We start from the raw sequence: 14,044 nt of genomic DNA on the forward strand, positions 1-14,044 counted from the left end.
GTGGCCAGTCCTCATGTGGCTCCAGAGCCGATCAGCGCAGACCCCCTCCCTTTCCTCCTCCTCCTCCCGCCCCCTCCCTTCTACTCTCCTCCAGCTCCTTTCATCGCTGGTCCATTCCCCTAATCCTGGCCCCCTCCTGTAATCCCCCCCATCCGACCCCAGGCCGGCTGCAGCTATTGTAAGGTGGAGAGAAAGGAGAGGGGGACTCGGAGAAAGGAGGGGGTGGGGGAGGGCCACCTGTTCCAAGACCCCCTCCTAAGGCCAGACTGGACACTGGGATGGGGCCATGGACAAATCACCGTTGGGGACCACAACGACCAGGGTATTGGGGGAAGGAAACTGGGGCTGCAGGACTAGTGGTGGGGGGTGGGGCAAAGACCCTCTCCCTCCAAAAAGACCCAGAGAGTCACGAATACACAGTGACACACACTCTCTCCTCACACCCGGCGGCAGGGGTTGCCCTGGGAGACCAGGCAGTGAAAGGGAACAATCCTTTGGGGAAAGGGGGAGGTGGGGAAGGGTCTGAGGGCTTGGACACAAGAAGAACCGGAGGTGGCAGGGAAGAGGATTTGGAATTTATTAAGGTCACAAGCACCCCTGCCTCCCATATTCAGCATTCCTGAGCCATACACTGCCACCTCTTTTGTAGCCTGGGAACTTGGAGTCCTCGTCAGCAGGAGGCCGCAGAGTGGTGGGGGGCGCGCAGAGTCCAGGGTCCTTGAGGCAGTTACATGAAGAGTCCTCCTGGGAGGGGCAGGAACATGTGGACAGATGCACAGGTGGAGACAGGTGGGTGGGGGCGCCCACCCTGCTCTGTCCCTGGCCCTTGGGAACTTCTGCCCTTCCTTCAGTGGCTCCAGACTCCCCTCACTGGCTCTCAGATCAGCCCTTTCCCTCCCAGGGCGGCCTCATACCAGTGACTTCCACTGAGGCCCCGGTGATGTATCCACTGTCGTCAGATGCCAAGAATGCGACCACATCTGCCACATCTACGGGAACAGTGAGGAGAGGGCAGCTCCTACGTACTCCCATGGACCCGAAGGAGCCATCATCTCTCACCAGAAACCCTCCCCCGGAAACAGAACCAACCATCAACCCTGTGAGACCCTCTCTGATACCACAGGCTGTGGGACCTGTTCACTCAGGGCCTCCCAGAGCCTCCCCTTCACTCAGCGCTCACCCTCAGGGTTCCCCAGGTGTCCCATCGGGATCATTCCAGTCACCTGTAAGGAAACACTCATGTGTGGCTCAAAGTTTCGTTTATGGATTTTTTTTTTTTGGAGATTGAGTCTGCGACCTTTTTTCTTCTGTCTTCATTCCTGTGCACATACTGATTTCCTACTTCTAGCCAGGTACTGTGTCCAGCATTCTCTCGCTCTCTCAAACCCAGAGAGGCTGGGCTCTGCACGGTTCTGCTCTCTGCCCTCCACCCATGGCCTACCTTGTCCAGCACTTTCTGTGGCACTTTCTGTGTCATGGGTGTTGCAATGAACCCTGGAAGGACAGAGTTACAGCGGATCCCATGTCTGTGGAAGGGAGAGCAGCTGCTGACTGTGGAGAGGACTGGACAATGGCCCTTCCCTCGGAGCTCCCACCTGCCTCCGCACAGTCCTCTGTACCCCCAGGTGTCTGACCGACCTGCCAAGTTCCCGGGCCACAGTGTGGGTCAGCCCAATCACGCCAGCCTTGGATGCTGAGTAGTTTGTTTGTCCCAGGTTCCCCACCTACAGGTGAGTCAGAGATGTGGGATGAATCAGGAGGCCCCAGGAGCAGCTCTCCTCTCTATGCCCTGACCTCATCCCAACTCAACCTGACCTTCCCTACGATGCTACTGATGTTGATGATGGAGCCATGACAACCACTGGACACCAGGGCTTGGGCTGCAGCCTGAGTGATGAGAAAGATACCCTAGTTGGGGGGAGGGGGAGGGGAAGAGTAACAAAGAAGGATCAGCTGGGGCGAGAGTCATCCTCCAACTCCCTTCCCAAGATAAAGGGGCCAGAAATCAGATTCAGAGTCACCACCTTGAGGTTGACAGCTATGACTTTGTCCCAGTCATCCTCAGACATGTGGAGCAGAAACTCATCCCTAGTAATGCCCGCACAGGACACGACGACAGACGGCGGGCGAGAAAAGCAGGCCTATGGAAGAGGGAGGTCACACACCAAAAACCATGGCGAGCCGGGGCGGTGGAGGCAGTGAGCGCTGAGGGGGGAGGTCGCCCGCGTTCACCTGCACTTGCTCCAGCAGGCGCCTGGCGGCCCCGGCCTCCGACACGTCAGCCTGGAAGGCAGCGTGGGCCCCACGGGGCGCCCCCTTCTCGCTCCCAGGCCCGCCCAGCAGCCGCACAGTCTCCCGTGCCGCTGCCCCGTCCAAGTCGCAGGCGGCCACGGCGGCCCCCTCTCGGGCTAGGCGCACACTGACGGCTCGGCCGATGCCGCTTCCCGCACCTGCGGGTGGAGAACACGCGGGCGTGGGTGCGGGAGGAACGGGCAGGGGTCAGAGGTTAACCGGCCGGTTAGTAAAATTCGGGCCAGCGGCTGCAGAGGCCGAGGGCACCCCAACCCGCCCTGAAAGAGGACCCCCTCAACCTGTGACCAGGGCCAGCGCTGAGCCGAGCCGGAGCGGAGTCGCCATGGCTGGCCGTGGGCGGGACCAGCCCGGAGCCAACCCGGGCGCAGCGGGGGCGTGGCGAGGGCAAAGCCTGGCCAATTGTAGCCGCGGCAGCTACAGGCCGCCGGCGGCCACCGACTGGAGCCGACCTCCCACCGCGGGGGCGTGGCCAGCCACTGCCACTTGGGGCCAAGAGGAGTGGGAAGATGAGGGGCCCACATTTCCCCCCAAAAGACAAAGAATGCATTTGGGGCGGAAGATCCGAGTACTTTATTTCCGGTCACCACCCCACCCCCTCGATTCAAACAGCGATATAAAAAATATTAGAAACAAAAATCAGGCAATGAGATTAGCAACTAAAGCCCCTCCCCTCCAAATCAAGACACACGATTGAAGTTTAGTAGATGTTTATCGCGACGCCTGCTGCCCCGACTCCCAGGGCTCTAGCCCTCCCTGCAGCCCCCACCCACAGGTGGGAGGGAGGGAGGAGGAGGACCTCGGGGAAATCTGTGTGTGGCAGCTTGGTTCTCTGAGAACAGGTGGGGTAGGAGACTCCGTAGGCCGCCATCAGTGGTCTCTTCCAGCCTTCTCCATGGCCCCATTTAGTGCCCCACACCCAACAACATGGTCAGCACATGCCCAACACGATGGTCCCTCTGGCCTCTCATACTCATCCCTACAGCTCCTATAAGACGGTCAAATCTTGCTGCTTTCATGCCAAAATCAGTACTTTCCTAGGAAACAACTCCTTCCTTTGGCAGATGAGTCTGGCCAGGCCCCCAACCTCCACAGACCCCAGACCCAGAGGACTGAGAGGCTAAAGGTTTGGGGCTGGGGTGGGGGCAGTTTATCCCACCTCTCACTCGAGGTGGGCAATCAGCACCATCATGACAACTCCCCCCAGCAGCCCCAGCACCTCCAGAAGTGACTGCAATGGTGAAGCCTCCTTCAACAGCTCAGGCAACACAGACACCGTTGCTACGTAGATAAAGCCACCTGCAGTGAATGGCAGAATCCAGCCAGGGCCTGTACCACCTGCAACTTCACTGCCCACTGCCCCTCCTTCAGTTAGGAGGGCACAGGCTGTGCCTGCCAGCGCCCCTATTGCCGTCAGTAGTTGCAGACACATTGCCTGGTGGGCAGAAAAGAGAGAGAGGCACTCAGCATCATCTAAAGATTATCGGTAGGTTAGACTTGGCTGGTAGGATATAGGTATATATGGATAGGGTGTGTATCTTTGGAAACAAAAGAGTATGATAAAGCCCTAGCTGGTTTGGCTCAGTGGTGTAGTGCTGCACTGCAGACTGAAGGGTTCCGGGTTCCAGTCAAGGACACATGCCCAGTAGGGGGCGTGTAGGAGGCAGCCAATCAATGATTCTCATCACTGATGTGTGTCTCTCTCTCTCTCTCTCTCTCTCTCTCTCTCTCCCTTCCTCTGAAATAAATAAAAAAATATTTTTAAAAAAAGAGTATGAAAGAGGGAATCTAGAATAAACACTTTCTGAAAAATCTTAGATATCAAAAAGGTCCTTTTCACAGACCTTTTGATTCAGTAATCCAGGGTGGGGAGTGTGGTCTGAAAGACCCCAATAAACCATTCAGATGGTTTATGGACCACAGTTCAAGAAATATTAAGCGCCCTGGCTTATGTGACTCAGTTGGCTGGAGTGCTGTCCTGTGCACGGAAAGGTTCTGGGTTCTATTCCTGGTCAGGACACATACCTAAGTTGCAGGTTTGGTCCCGGTTGGGACACGTTCAAAAGGCAACCAATCAATGTTTCTCTCTCTTTCCCTTTCTCTCTCTAAAAACAAAGAACATGTGCTCAGGTAAGGGCTTAAAAAAATACTAAGCTATAGAAAAAAGAAACCGAACTTCCCCTCATTTCTAGACTTATTGTCAATAACAGTATGACTTGTTTGAAACTAAGGAGAGGCAGACTTGGGTTTGGGGTGGATGAGCAGGGAGTAGAGGGTAGGAGGCACATCATCACCCACCTGCTTTTTGCTGCAGCCAGACTGGACCAAGATGGCAAAGTCCCCAACTTCGTGGGGCACTTCATGTAGCAGGACAGTCGTTGTGGTCAGGACCCCCAATCCCAAACCCCCTCGAAATGAAGCACCAATGGCCAGACCATCTGTGAAGTTGTGTGCCAGGTCAGCAGCCAGATTGAGGTACCCTGATACTCGGAGATCTTATACAGGAGGAAAGGAAGACAAAACAATTAGATGCTCCATCACCCCATCCCAGCCCTGGTCAGTCATTATCACATATTCCCCCAGAGAGGACTTCACAACCAATCCCTCCGTGTTTTCCAGACATCTGCCATTACCCACTGCACATGTTCCACCTGATTCATGATGATGTCCCTTGCCTAGGCTTATTACCAACTCTGGACCTCACCTGAACCTGTTTTTTCCTCTTCAGAATTCTGAGGTCTCACTGACCCATCTTTGGGCCTTGTGCCCCCTCCTCTCCGCTTCCTCAACCCCTCTGCTTCCTTTTCTTCTTCCTCTGAGTTCTGTTTCTCCTTTGCAGAACGCTCTGAGAGAAGGAAGGAGTTGATAAGAGTGGGGAACTCCCCTCCCACCTAAGGGCCATAAGATGAAGGGATTCTGAGGCAAGCGAGGTGGCTTGCAGTAAAGGTGTTCCTGGGCTTACCCTGTGTTCCATGTCCATGACTTCCGTGTGTGTGACCATGTCCATGAGTGTGTCCGTGTCCTCCTTTCACGTGTCTCACAAATTTCTCCACCACAAGAAAGGCGACAATTCCACTGAGGACCCACAGTCCCACTGACAAAATAGGGCCCTGGCCTGGGGATGGATGCATTGAGACATTAAGGGAGATGTGGGTTCCAGACTCCTCCTCAAGTATAGAAAAATTGGGAGGGATAGACCTTCCCCAGTTCCCCAATCCCTGTCTCCATCTTCCCCTTCCTCACCACTGTGGGAGTGTCCATGTCCCGGCTGCTCCTGAAGGTGGTGAGAATGAGGTTCTGAAAGAAGGGGGAGAAAAGGGCAGATGAGAAAATACCTGCCCCAAGCGGGGTATATTTGCAGAAATATTGGAAGGCCACAGATCACAAAGGGGAAAGAACCCTTTGCCCAAAGAACAAAATATATTAAGACTAGAGGCCCGGCACACAAAATTCACACACTGGGGGTGTGGGGAGGAGAAGGTCTCTCAGCCCGGCCTGCATCAGTCGGACATTCACCACTGCTGCTGCGCTCGCCAGCTGTGAGCCGGGCATCTGACTGAGCGGTGCGCCCCCTATGGGAGCGCAGACCATCAGGGGGCAGCTCCTGCGTTGAGTGTCTCCCCTGGTGGTCAGTGCACGTCATAGAGACTTGGTCGTTCTGCTGTTCGGTTGATTTGCATATTATCCTTTTATTATATAGGATTTGAGGTAGTGACTTGAAGTTACTTACCCAAGGCATGAGGGATGAGGTGCAGGAAAGCATCTCCCAGGAGCCCACCAGAAGCGAAACTGAGCAAGATCTGGAGCAGAGAGCGGTGCCGGGGGGAGTTTGACTCCACAGGGATAAGGAAGAGGACGAAAAATGGAGCTGCAGAGATCAGCACTGTGGCCCCCAGTGCCTGGTGAGGGAGAGTCAGGGGTCAAGTGTGCAGGATTTCCCAACAATCCAGAACCAGTCCCTCTCTCCCCCATCCCCTAGGGACTCACATAGGCCCAGAGAGTGACAGTATCCAGGTCCCGCTTGCTGCCTGGAACCTCCCCATAGCCTCCATGGCTGTGCTCATGGTCATGTCCATGTCCTCTGTGGTAGAGGCTCTCATGGGAGTGGCCATTGCTATGGTCATGATGCAAATCCTCATGCAAATGTTCGTGGTCGTGACCATGGGTATGCCCATGCCAGATGCTCTCGTGAGTGTGGCCATGGCCGTGGGCGTGGCTGTGTCCATGATGGAAATCCTCATGTGAGTGGCTGTGGCCATGGAAGTCTTCGTGCCGGTCCTCGTGCAGGTCGCCATGACCCCCGTGTCCGGCCACTAGCAGCCCCAGGGCCGCCCAGGTCAGCAGTCCCACGGCCACCCAGTGGGGGGCCCCCAGGCTTCTGGCCATCACGCTGACCAGAGGGACAGAAACAGTGACTCCGCTTGATCACCTCTATACCTGTGCGGGGTCCGCTTACTCCGCTCGCGCCCTCCGCGCCCGTCTACCAGCCGCTCCCCTATTCCATGTTGCCCCCACCCGCGCGCTTCCCAACTCGTTCTTTTTCTTCCGAACCTCCACCCGATTAGGGCCCGGGACACCGCTCTGAGCTCTGCTCCTCCACTTCACAGACTCTCTGGGCCCTCGTCTCTATGATGAGGTGGGGAAAGCCTGGGAAGGACGTGGGGAAAAGCGGGGAATGCTCACCAGCTCCGGGATCCGCTCCGCGCCAGGTCTACTCGGACGTGGCAGTCCCGCCTCCAGCTCCCGCGGGAACAGGAAGTCTCGTCTCTAGGTTCCAGTCCTTTACCAAGATGGCGGCGCCCGGCCCTGCCCCGGCGCGCATGCGCGGATGAGGAGGTTATTTGAGGGGAGGGTGGGCGAGGCCGGTTCCCGGGCCGGAGACCGCCTCCTCCGTTTTCAACGAGGCGAGGGGGCGGGAACTAGCACGGCGACTTCCCTTCTGTACCAAGATGGCTGCCACATCGGCGCTGTCATTTTGGTGCAGAGCAGCGAGAAGCGCTTAATTCGACCCGGTTCAGGCCAGAGTCTTTTTCTCTAGGGCTGCTTCGTGCTCGGCTGGCCCCGCAATCAACCCTTGGGGACCTCTGATACCTCTTCGGCATCCCGACACTCAGCCCGGAGTCATGTCTTGGGCCGCTCGCCCGCCCTTCCTCCCCCAGCGGCATGCCGCAGGGCAGTGTGGGCCGGTGGGGGTGCGAAAAGAAATGCATTGTGGGGTCGCGTCCCGGTGGCGGCGGCGACGGCCCTGGCTGGATCCTGCGGCGGCGGCGGCGGCGGCGGCAGCCGGAGAACAACAAACCCCGGAGCCGGAGCCGGGGGAGACTGGACGGGACGGGATGGGCGACAGCGGGCGGGGTGAGTGTCCAGCGAGCGGACCTGCGAGCCGGGGACCGCGCGCTCTGCACCCCTCCCCCTCCCTGGGTGCTCTTCCCCCGGCGCTCCCGCCCCCTTGTTTGTAAACACGCGTCCCCTCCCTCCCCAGGGCCTCAGCGCCCTCCCTCCGGGGCGGGGCGGGGAGGGGGAAGCTTCCGCCCTCCGGCCCCTGCGGTCCGAGGCCCCGCACACCGCCCTCCCCGGCAGGGGCCCCGGAGTCCTAGTTTGAGGATCCTGACTTTGGAGGGCGGGTCCTGCGTCCCGGGAGGGGTCTCTCCCGCTCAGGCCACGTTCAGGCCACGAGCTGGGAGTGGAGGGCTTAGCCCACGTGTTGCCCCACCCACCGGAGACCGGCTGGGGCGTCTGGCCTTGGGTGACCGAATACATTGCTTGGAGTTTTCCTCGCCTGAATCACCCTTCTCTCCTTTGTGAATCCCCTCCTGTCGCCACAATTAGGAGTTGAGCTGTTGTGTGATAACCGGTGTCTCTGGGCTTGGGAACGGGGTAGGTGTGTGGGGGGCAGGGAGCAGTGGAGGATTTGCAAGTCTTCAGTTGAATGATCGAAGACTCATTTTCTCTTTTTGTCTCTCCTGTCTGTGTGTCTTTGTGCCTCTGTGTACCCCTCCCTCAGACTCCCGAAGCCCAGACAGTTCCTCCCCAAATCCTCTTTCCCAGGGGGCCCCTCCCCATTCTCCTCCTGGGCCACCTCTACCCCCTTCAGCAGCCCCTTCCCTTGGAGGCTCTGGGGCCCCACCCCCACCCCCGATGCCACCCCCTCCCCTGGGCTCCCCCTTCCCTGTCATCAGCTCTTCCATGGGCTCCCCTGGCCTGCCCCCTCCAGCTCCCCCAGGATTCTCCGGGCCTGTCAGCAGTCCCCAGGTGAGAGGTTGTGACCCACATTCTGCCTCTCCACTTGCATTTCCTTGTTTTCCTTGTGACCCTAGATCCTTGTGTGAACTTCCCCATGACCCACTGACCTCCAGACCTCTAATTCTGGCAGGCCTGTTGTCCCTGTGAGATCCCCTGAGGTGACTGATCTTGCAGTGCATGTGTCCACCCCAACCCCAAAAGGAACCCCAATATTCCTGATGTCCCTTTCACCTGTCAGTGACTTTCTGCCCTTTTGGTCCCACCTGCCCTTCTGAGATACATACCTTTCAGGGCCACTGTGTTGCACTATCTCAAGGGACACTGTGTGTCTAGTCTCTGGGTTGTGCTCCAGGGCTGGCCCTCCCCGCAGACTGCAGTGTAACTGCTCTCCGGGATGTGCAATGCAGGGCCCTGCCGAGGTGTTAGGGCATGATTTCCATCGCCTCTGACTCCCTTTCCCAGTGAGTCTCCCCATGACCTCCCTATTTCCCCTATCCCAGATTAACTCAACAGTGTCGCTCCCTGGGGGTGGGTCTGGCCCCCCTGAAGATGTGAAGCCACCAGTCTTAGGGGTCCGGGGCCTGCACTGTCCACCCCCTCCAGGTGGCCCTGGGGCTGGCAAACGGCTATGTGCAATCTGCGGGGACCGAAGCTCAGGTATGGGGCTCAGAGGACCAGCAGACAGGAAGAGAGAGAGAGAGATATTATGTCTGCCACTGACCATCCCCTGTGGGATTCCCAGGGCCTCATGGGGTTTCTTTGGAGCAAGTAGCTGGGGGAGGCCCAGTGAGAGCTAAAGAACCTGAAGCTCAGACGGGATGGGGGGCGGTAGAGGGAAGGGTGGACTGGACCACCTCACGTCCTCGTTTCCAGCTCTGTGTGTGGCAAACACAGAGCAGACTTGGCATGAGACTTAATGGTGAGCGGTTTGCATGCAGCCTTGCTATTGCCATTCCCCTCCCCCTGTAGGCAAACACTATGGCGTTTACAGTTGCGAGGGCTGCAAAGGTTTCTTCAAGCGCACCATTCGCAAGGACCTGACCTACTCGTGCCGGGACAACAAGGACTGCACAGTGGACAAGCGCCAGCGGAACCGCTGTCAGTACTGCCGCTATCAGAAGTGCTTGGCCACTGGCATGAAGAGGGAAGGTAAGGGCCTGCCCACCCAGGCTTCCCAGTCTACCCTCTGGGAGAGGAGGGAGGAGGGAGGGGGAAGAGGGAAGGTTTAGGGAAGACGGGACTGTTTTCTCTCTCCTCCAGAGGGCGATATTTGATCTCTCTCTCCCTCATCAGCTCTTCTCCCCGAAACCCTCATCTGATCCCTTGAGTTTCCTTCCTAATGGTTCTGCCTCTGGCCTGTCCCTGTGACCCCTGCCTAGTCTGGTGTGAGGGTAGGCTCTTTCCTTACCCGTGATGGGCTCTCTGTGTCCCTCTCTAACCTGAATATCCCTTCCTCTCTTTGACCCAGTGCTCTCTCTCTGGTCTCTCCTCCAAACTCTGGGATTCCACTCTCTTAAGCTACAGAGTTTACTGAAGACCTCAGGGCACCTTCCCTTTTTAAATCTTACCTTCTTCGGTCTGACTCTGGAATTCTGAGAGACACCCTGTAGAGAGCATCTTGATCAAATCTCATTTTCGAGATGAGCCTAAGGCCTAGCTTCTCCACGGCCATGCAGTAAATGAGCGGTAGAGCTGCGATCAGAACTCACGTCTCTGAAGACCCGGGCCGGTGCTCCTTATACTGCCTCTGTGTTGAGTCAGAAGAGCACAGACTTTGCAGGCAGGCACTCTTGGATTCAGTTGTATGACTTACCATGTACTGTGTGAACTTGGGCATGCTATTTAACTTCTCTAGGCCGAAATTCTTCATCTTTAAAAATGGAGACAAGAGCCCTGGCCGGTGTTTCTCGGTGGTTAGAACATTGGCCTGCACTCCGAAGGGTCCACTGGTTCCATTCCCAGTCAAGGGCATGTACCTGTGTTGCAGGTTGGATCCCCACCCTAGATGGGGCGGGGCACGTGTGATCTAAGGAGTTAGGGAGGCAACTGATCAGTGTTTCTCCCTCCTCCCCCTCCCCCTCCCCCCTCTCCCCCTCCCTTCCTCCCTCTCCCCCTCCCCCTCCCTCTCCCCCTCCCTTCCTCCCTCTCCCCCTCCCTTCCTCCCTCTCTCTCAAAATCAATGGAAAAAATATCCTTGGGTGAGGATTAACAAAAAAAAAAAAACAAAAAAAGGAAAAGAGAAAAGGGAAAAAAAAATGGAGACAAGAACTCACAGGGTTGTTATAATAGAGTGAATGTTAAAATGTGCTTGGCCCTCATTTAAATGTTAGTTTTCTCCCTAATTCCTTTATCCACTCCTTCCATTCTCCTTCTTGGCTTATGTGCCCTTTTACAACCCCTGCTTCCAGACTGTCCCTAGTCTGTTATTTGTAGTGACTTCCCCAGTTCCTATAAATATCTCCTCAGGGCCATCAGATGCTGATAAGGCCCTAAGGACATTTCAGAACCTCCTCATGGCAGGCTGCTGACTTTCCACTTTTTGTCCTCCCTCCCCCCCACCAGCGGTACAGGAGGAGCGTCAACGGGGGAAGGACAAGGACGGGGATGGGGAGGGGGCTGGGGGAGCCCCCGAGGAGATGCCTGTGGACAGGATCCTGGAGGCAGAGCTTGCTGTGGAGCAGAAGAGTGACCAGGGCGTTGAGGGTCCTGGGGGAACCGGGGGTAGCGGCAGCAGCGTGAGTGATGGGGTCAATCCATTCTCCCTGATGGGGGTTGGGGAAGTGGGAGCCTAGGTCTGTCCTGCCTCCACCTCCCCTCCGTTCCCCTCACAACCCTCCTAACACTGTCTGGGACTGGAAGTGCTGCCAAACAAGGTCTCTTAAATGTCTGAGGTGGGTGTGATAGTGTCCTCTGTCCCACCCCCAGAACAACCCACTGGTTGGCAGAACCACAGCAAGTCCCAAATACATGTTTTCACAAATGCCAGAAGAAAAGCCTGACTTACAGGGGTCAGTTTAGATGGGGCTTGAAGAGATATACCACGTTGTAGGAGGGGGTATCAAAGTCTCTTACAAGGGGGCTCCCAGTGTACTTCTAAACCTCCCATAACTCTTACCCCCCACCCCCTGCAGCCAAACGACCCTGTGACTAACATCTGTCAGGCAGCTGACAAACAGCTATTCACGCTTGTTGAGTGGGCGAAGAGGATCCCACACTTTTCCTCCTTGCCTCTGGATGACCAGGTCATATTGCTACGGGCAGGTCAGTGACCTTGGATCCCTTTGACCTCTTGACATTTGACCCCTTTGACATGACCTTCAGTGACCCCAGTGCACACTTGCATACTCAGGGAGCCAAGCTCATTGACCTCGCCACCTTTCTTCTCTTCCCCTGGTGTGCTTTGAATCCCTTGGCCTGATCTCTGGCTCCTGGCCCTTGTTGCTCCCCGCCCAGGCTGGAATGAGCTCCTCATTGCCTCCTTCTCCCATCGATCCATTGATGTCCGAGATGGCATCCTCCTCGCCACAGGTCTTCACGTGCACCGCAACTCAGCCCATTCTGCAGGCGTGGGAGCCATCTTTGATCGGTCAGTGGCCCTCCGCTGGGCTGGCCTATAGGTAGAGGGGGTGGGGCTATAGGCTGGTCCGTGTCCAAGGCTGGCTGAGCTGTGACCTTTGAGTGACCTGCAGGTCCCTCTCCAGGGTGCTGACAGAGCTAGTGTCCAAAATGCGTGACATGAGGATGGACAAGACAGAGCTTGGCTGCCTGAGGGCAATCATTCTGTTCAATCCAGGTAAGAGGAGGTCATCCCATCTCTCAAGACCAAAGCAACCTTGGAGCCTCCTCTTCTCCGGAGACTCCTAAGTTACCCAGCTATCCCCTCAGTAAGACCCTCTGCCCGGAAATCTCCCAGATAACTAAGAACATCCCATATCCACGATGCATTCCCCTTCTGACCCCTCCCACAAACCCCATGTGCCCTGCTCCCTGACCAGGCATCTGGAGAAGGGCAAGTAGATGGGGCCCGGAAGGGAACAGCTATTCACGTGGGCCACATCTCCCCGTTTGTGCTGATGTGGTTGGCCTGCCTCCTCCTCCTTCCTCTCTTCCCTGCTGTTCCAGACGCCAAGGGCCTCTCCAACCCCAGTGAGGTGGAGGTCCTGCGGGAGAAAGTGTACGCATCACTGGAGACCTATTGCAAACAGAAGTACCCTGAGCAGCAGGGACGGTAAGAAGGAGTTGTGGGGGCGAGGGATTGTGGGGACTGAGGATCCCATGGGGTGGAGGTTGGGGGGCCACGGGTGTGTTCAGGGCCCATGCGATTGCACCTCTCACTCCCTTTCTCTCGCCGCCCCCCCCCAGGTTTGCCAAGCTGCTGCTACGTCTTCCTGCTCTCAGATCCATTGGCCTTAAGTGTCTAGAGCACCTGTTTTTCTTCAAGCTCATCGGTGACACCCCCATCGACACCTTCCTCATGGAGATGCTCGAGGCGCCCCACCAGCTGGCCTGAGCCCAGACACAGACGTGGTGCTTCCCGCACTTGAGGAGTGCACATCCGAGGGGGACGCCAAGCCTTGGGGCAGGGTGGGGAGGGCCGTGTGCCTGGAGTCTTGGTGGGGTGAGGACTAGGGAGCAGGACTGAGACCTCCAGGGGATCCATCAACCCTCCAAGGGGTTTGCTTGATATCCCAAGTCAGAGGGGACCCCAGGCCCTATGAGAGCTGGACCTCTTCCTTCAGTGGCCTCGGGCCTCTGAATTGGTCTGGGTCTGCCATGACTTGGGGTGAGTTCCCACCCCGCCTGGAATGATCTTCCCCAGCACAAAGCACTGGCCTCCTCCCAGGGCCTTGCTTCCTGTTCATCTTGCCTCACTTAGCTCCCTGTCTGGAGAGTGGATATGGGAACTCTCCCAGAGATGGATATTGGGGGGCAGGCCCCCCAAAGTGATGGACATGGGAGTAGGGCTCTGACAGGCCTTCCTCTAACCAAGCCTAGCAGCTCGGGGCTACTCTGTCACTGCCCCCTGTCCGGAGTCACCTCTCGCACGTCACCTCCTGCAGTCAGACTGAGAAATAAGGTGGTGGTGGTGAAGGGGTGGGTAGAGATGTAGGAGCCCATCTGCTATTTTTAATTTCCTCTGAGGATAGAGATTTACAGTTAGACTCAAAGAAGTACTGTACTTCCCCAGGTTGACTAAGATGCCAGTGGTGGAGGTGGAATGTGGGAAAGGCAGGGCCCCAAGACGGTGGCCCTGGGGCTCTTGAAGCCCTGGCCCTCTCAAGCCCTCGCCCATCTCTTCCCTTCTGACTGACAGGGACGGGGCCTGGGCTGCGATGGCAGGGCTTCCCTAGCCCTGGGCCAGGCGGGTGTTGAGGGGAGGTGGCCGGCCTGCAGAGATGGGGTGCGGGCCTGCAGAGATGGGGTGCCGGCCTGCAGAGATGGGGCGCCGGGGCTGCATGATTTTTCCCTGCAGCTCTTCTCTCTGGGGTTC

The 14,044-nt window shown here is 57.2% G+C and overlaps 3 protein-coding genes across 8 annotated transcripts; 1 reads left to right on the plus strand and 2 right to left on the minus strand.

Annotated features, from left to right (window-relative positions):
* Nucleotides 1-553: 553 nt before the first annotated feature.
* HSD17B8 (hydroxysteroid 17-beta dehydrogenase 8) lies at nt 554-2,684 on the minus strand. Of its 2 annotated transcripts, none has more exons than XM_014447608.2 (9): nt 2,592-2,684; nt 2,233-2,450; nt 2,025-2,141; nt 1,816-1,887; nt 1,639-1,724; nt 1,442-1,526; nt 1,181-1,223; nt 915-989; nt 554-744 (listed from the first exon to the last, which is right to left on the minus strand). In XM_014447608.2, the coding sequence occupies exons 1-9, from the start codon at nt 2,635-2,637 to the stop codon at nt 728-730; spliced, it is 759 nt and encodes a 252-aa protein (XP_014303094.1). In that variant the 5' UTR covers nt 2,638-2,684; the 3' UTR covers nt 554-727. The 2 variants fall into 2 exon arrangements, with proteins under 2 accessions (XP_014303094.1, XP_006105531.1); XM_006105469.3 differs by having other exon boundaries at nt 561-744; nt 1,816-1,908.
* Nucleotides 2,685-2,859: 175 nt separating this feature from the next.
* Nucleotides 2,860-7,083, minus strand: SLC39A7 (solute carrier family 39 member 7). 2 transcript variants are annotated; one of them, XM_006105472.3, is made up of 8 exons: nt 6,994-7,083; nt 6,298-6,700; nt 6,041-6,209; nt 5,554-5,607; nt 5,273-5,425; nt 5,015-5,155; nt 4,609-4,805; nt 2,860-3,745 (listed from the first exon to the last, which is right to left on the minus strand). In XM_006105472.3, exons 2-8 carry the CDS (start codon nt 6,694-6,696, stop codon nt 3,473-3,475), a joined length of 1,386 nt encoding a protein of 461 aa, XP_006105534.1. In that variant the 5' UTR covers nt 6,697-6,700; nt 6,994-7,083; the 3' UTR covers nt 2,860-3,472. The 2 variants fall into 2 exon arrangements, with proteins under 2 accessions (XP_006105534.1, XP_023602268.1); XM_023746500.1 differs by lacking the exon at nt 5,015-5,155.
* A 131-nt stretch (nt 7,084-7,214) lies between these two features.
* Nucleotides 7,215-14,037, plus strand: RXRB (retinoid X receptor beta). Of its 4 annotated transcripts, none has more exons than XM_006105470.3 (10): nt 7,215-7,665; nt 8,315-8,562; nt 9,054-9,210; nt 9,523-9,702; nt 11,116-11,288; nt 11,685-11,814; nt 12,007-12,139; nt 12,243-12,346; nt 12,676-12,781; nt 12,916-14,037. In XM_006105470.3, the coding sequence occupies exons 1-10, from the start codon at nt 7,434-7,436 to the stop codon at nt 13,061-13,063; spliced, it is 1,611 nt and encodes a 536-aa protein (XP_006105532.1). In that variant the 5' UTR covers nt 7,215-7,433; the 3' UTR covers nt 13,064-14,037. The 4 variants fall into 4 exon arrangements, with proteins under 4 accessions (XP_006105532.1, XP_006105533.1, XP_023602266.1 ...); XM_006105471.3 differs by having other exon boundaries at nt 12,255-12,346; XM_023746498.1 differs by lacking the exon at nt 8,315-8,562.
* The last annotated feature ends 7 nt before the right edge of the window (nt 14,038-14,044 follow it).

Source organism: Myotis lucifugus, unplaced genomic scaffold (genome assembly GCF_000147115.1).
Source record: "Myotis lucifugus unplaced genomic scaffold, Myoluc2.0 scaffold_687, whole genome shotgun sequence".
NCBI lineage: Eukaryota > Metazoa > Chordata > Mammalia > Chiroptera > Vespertilionidae > Myotis > Myotis lucifugus.

Excerpts from the sequence above, each read along its gene's own strand:
- SLC39A7 (XM_006105472.3), bottom strand. The coding sequence starts at position 6,696 with ATGGCCAGAAGCCTGGGGGCCCCCCACTGGGTGGCCGTGGGACTGCTG. Across the intron at positions 5,608-6,040 it reads CCTCATCCCTCATGCCTTGG|AACCTCATTCTCACCACCTT; the intron begins GTAAGTAACTTC and ends CCCTTCTTTCAG. Across the intron at positions 4,806-5,014 it reads AGAGGAAAAAACAGGTTCAG|ATCTCCGAGTATCAGGGTAC; the intron begins GTGAGGTCCAGA and ends CTCCTGTATAAG.
- RXRB (XM_006105470.3), top strand. The coding sequence starts at position 7,434 with ATGTCTTGGGCCGCTCGCCCGCCCTTCCTCCCCCAGCGGCATGCCGCA. Across the intron at positions 9,211-9,522 it reads CTGCGGGGACCGAAGCTCAG|GCAAACACTATGGCGTTTAC; the intron begins GTATGGGGCTCA and ends CTCCCCCTGTAG. Across the intron at positions 12,782-12,915 it reads TACCCTGAGCAGCAGGGACG|GTTTGCCAAGCTGCTGCTAC; the intron begins GTAAGAAGGAGT and ends GCCCCCCCCCAG.
- HSD17B8 (XM_006105469.3), bottom strand. The coding sequence starts at position 2,637 with ATGGCGACTCCGCTCCGGCTCGGCTCAGCGCTGGCCCTGGTCACAG. Across the intron at positions 2,142-2,232 it reads GCCTGCTGGAGCAAGTGCAG|GCCTGCTTTTCTCGCCCGCC; the intron begins GTGAACGCGGGC and ends CCTCTTCCATAG. Across the intron at positions 1,725-1,815 it reads TCAGTAGCATCGTAGGGAAG|GTGGGGAACCTGGGACAAAC; the intron begins GTCAGGTTGAGT and ends ACTCACCTGTAG.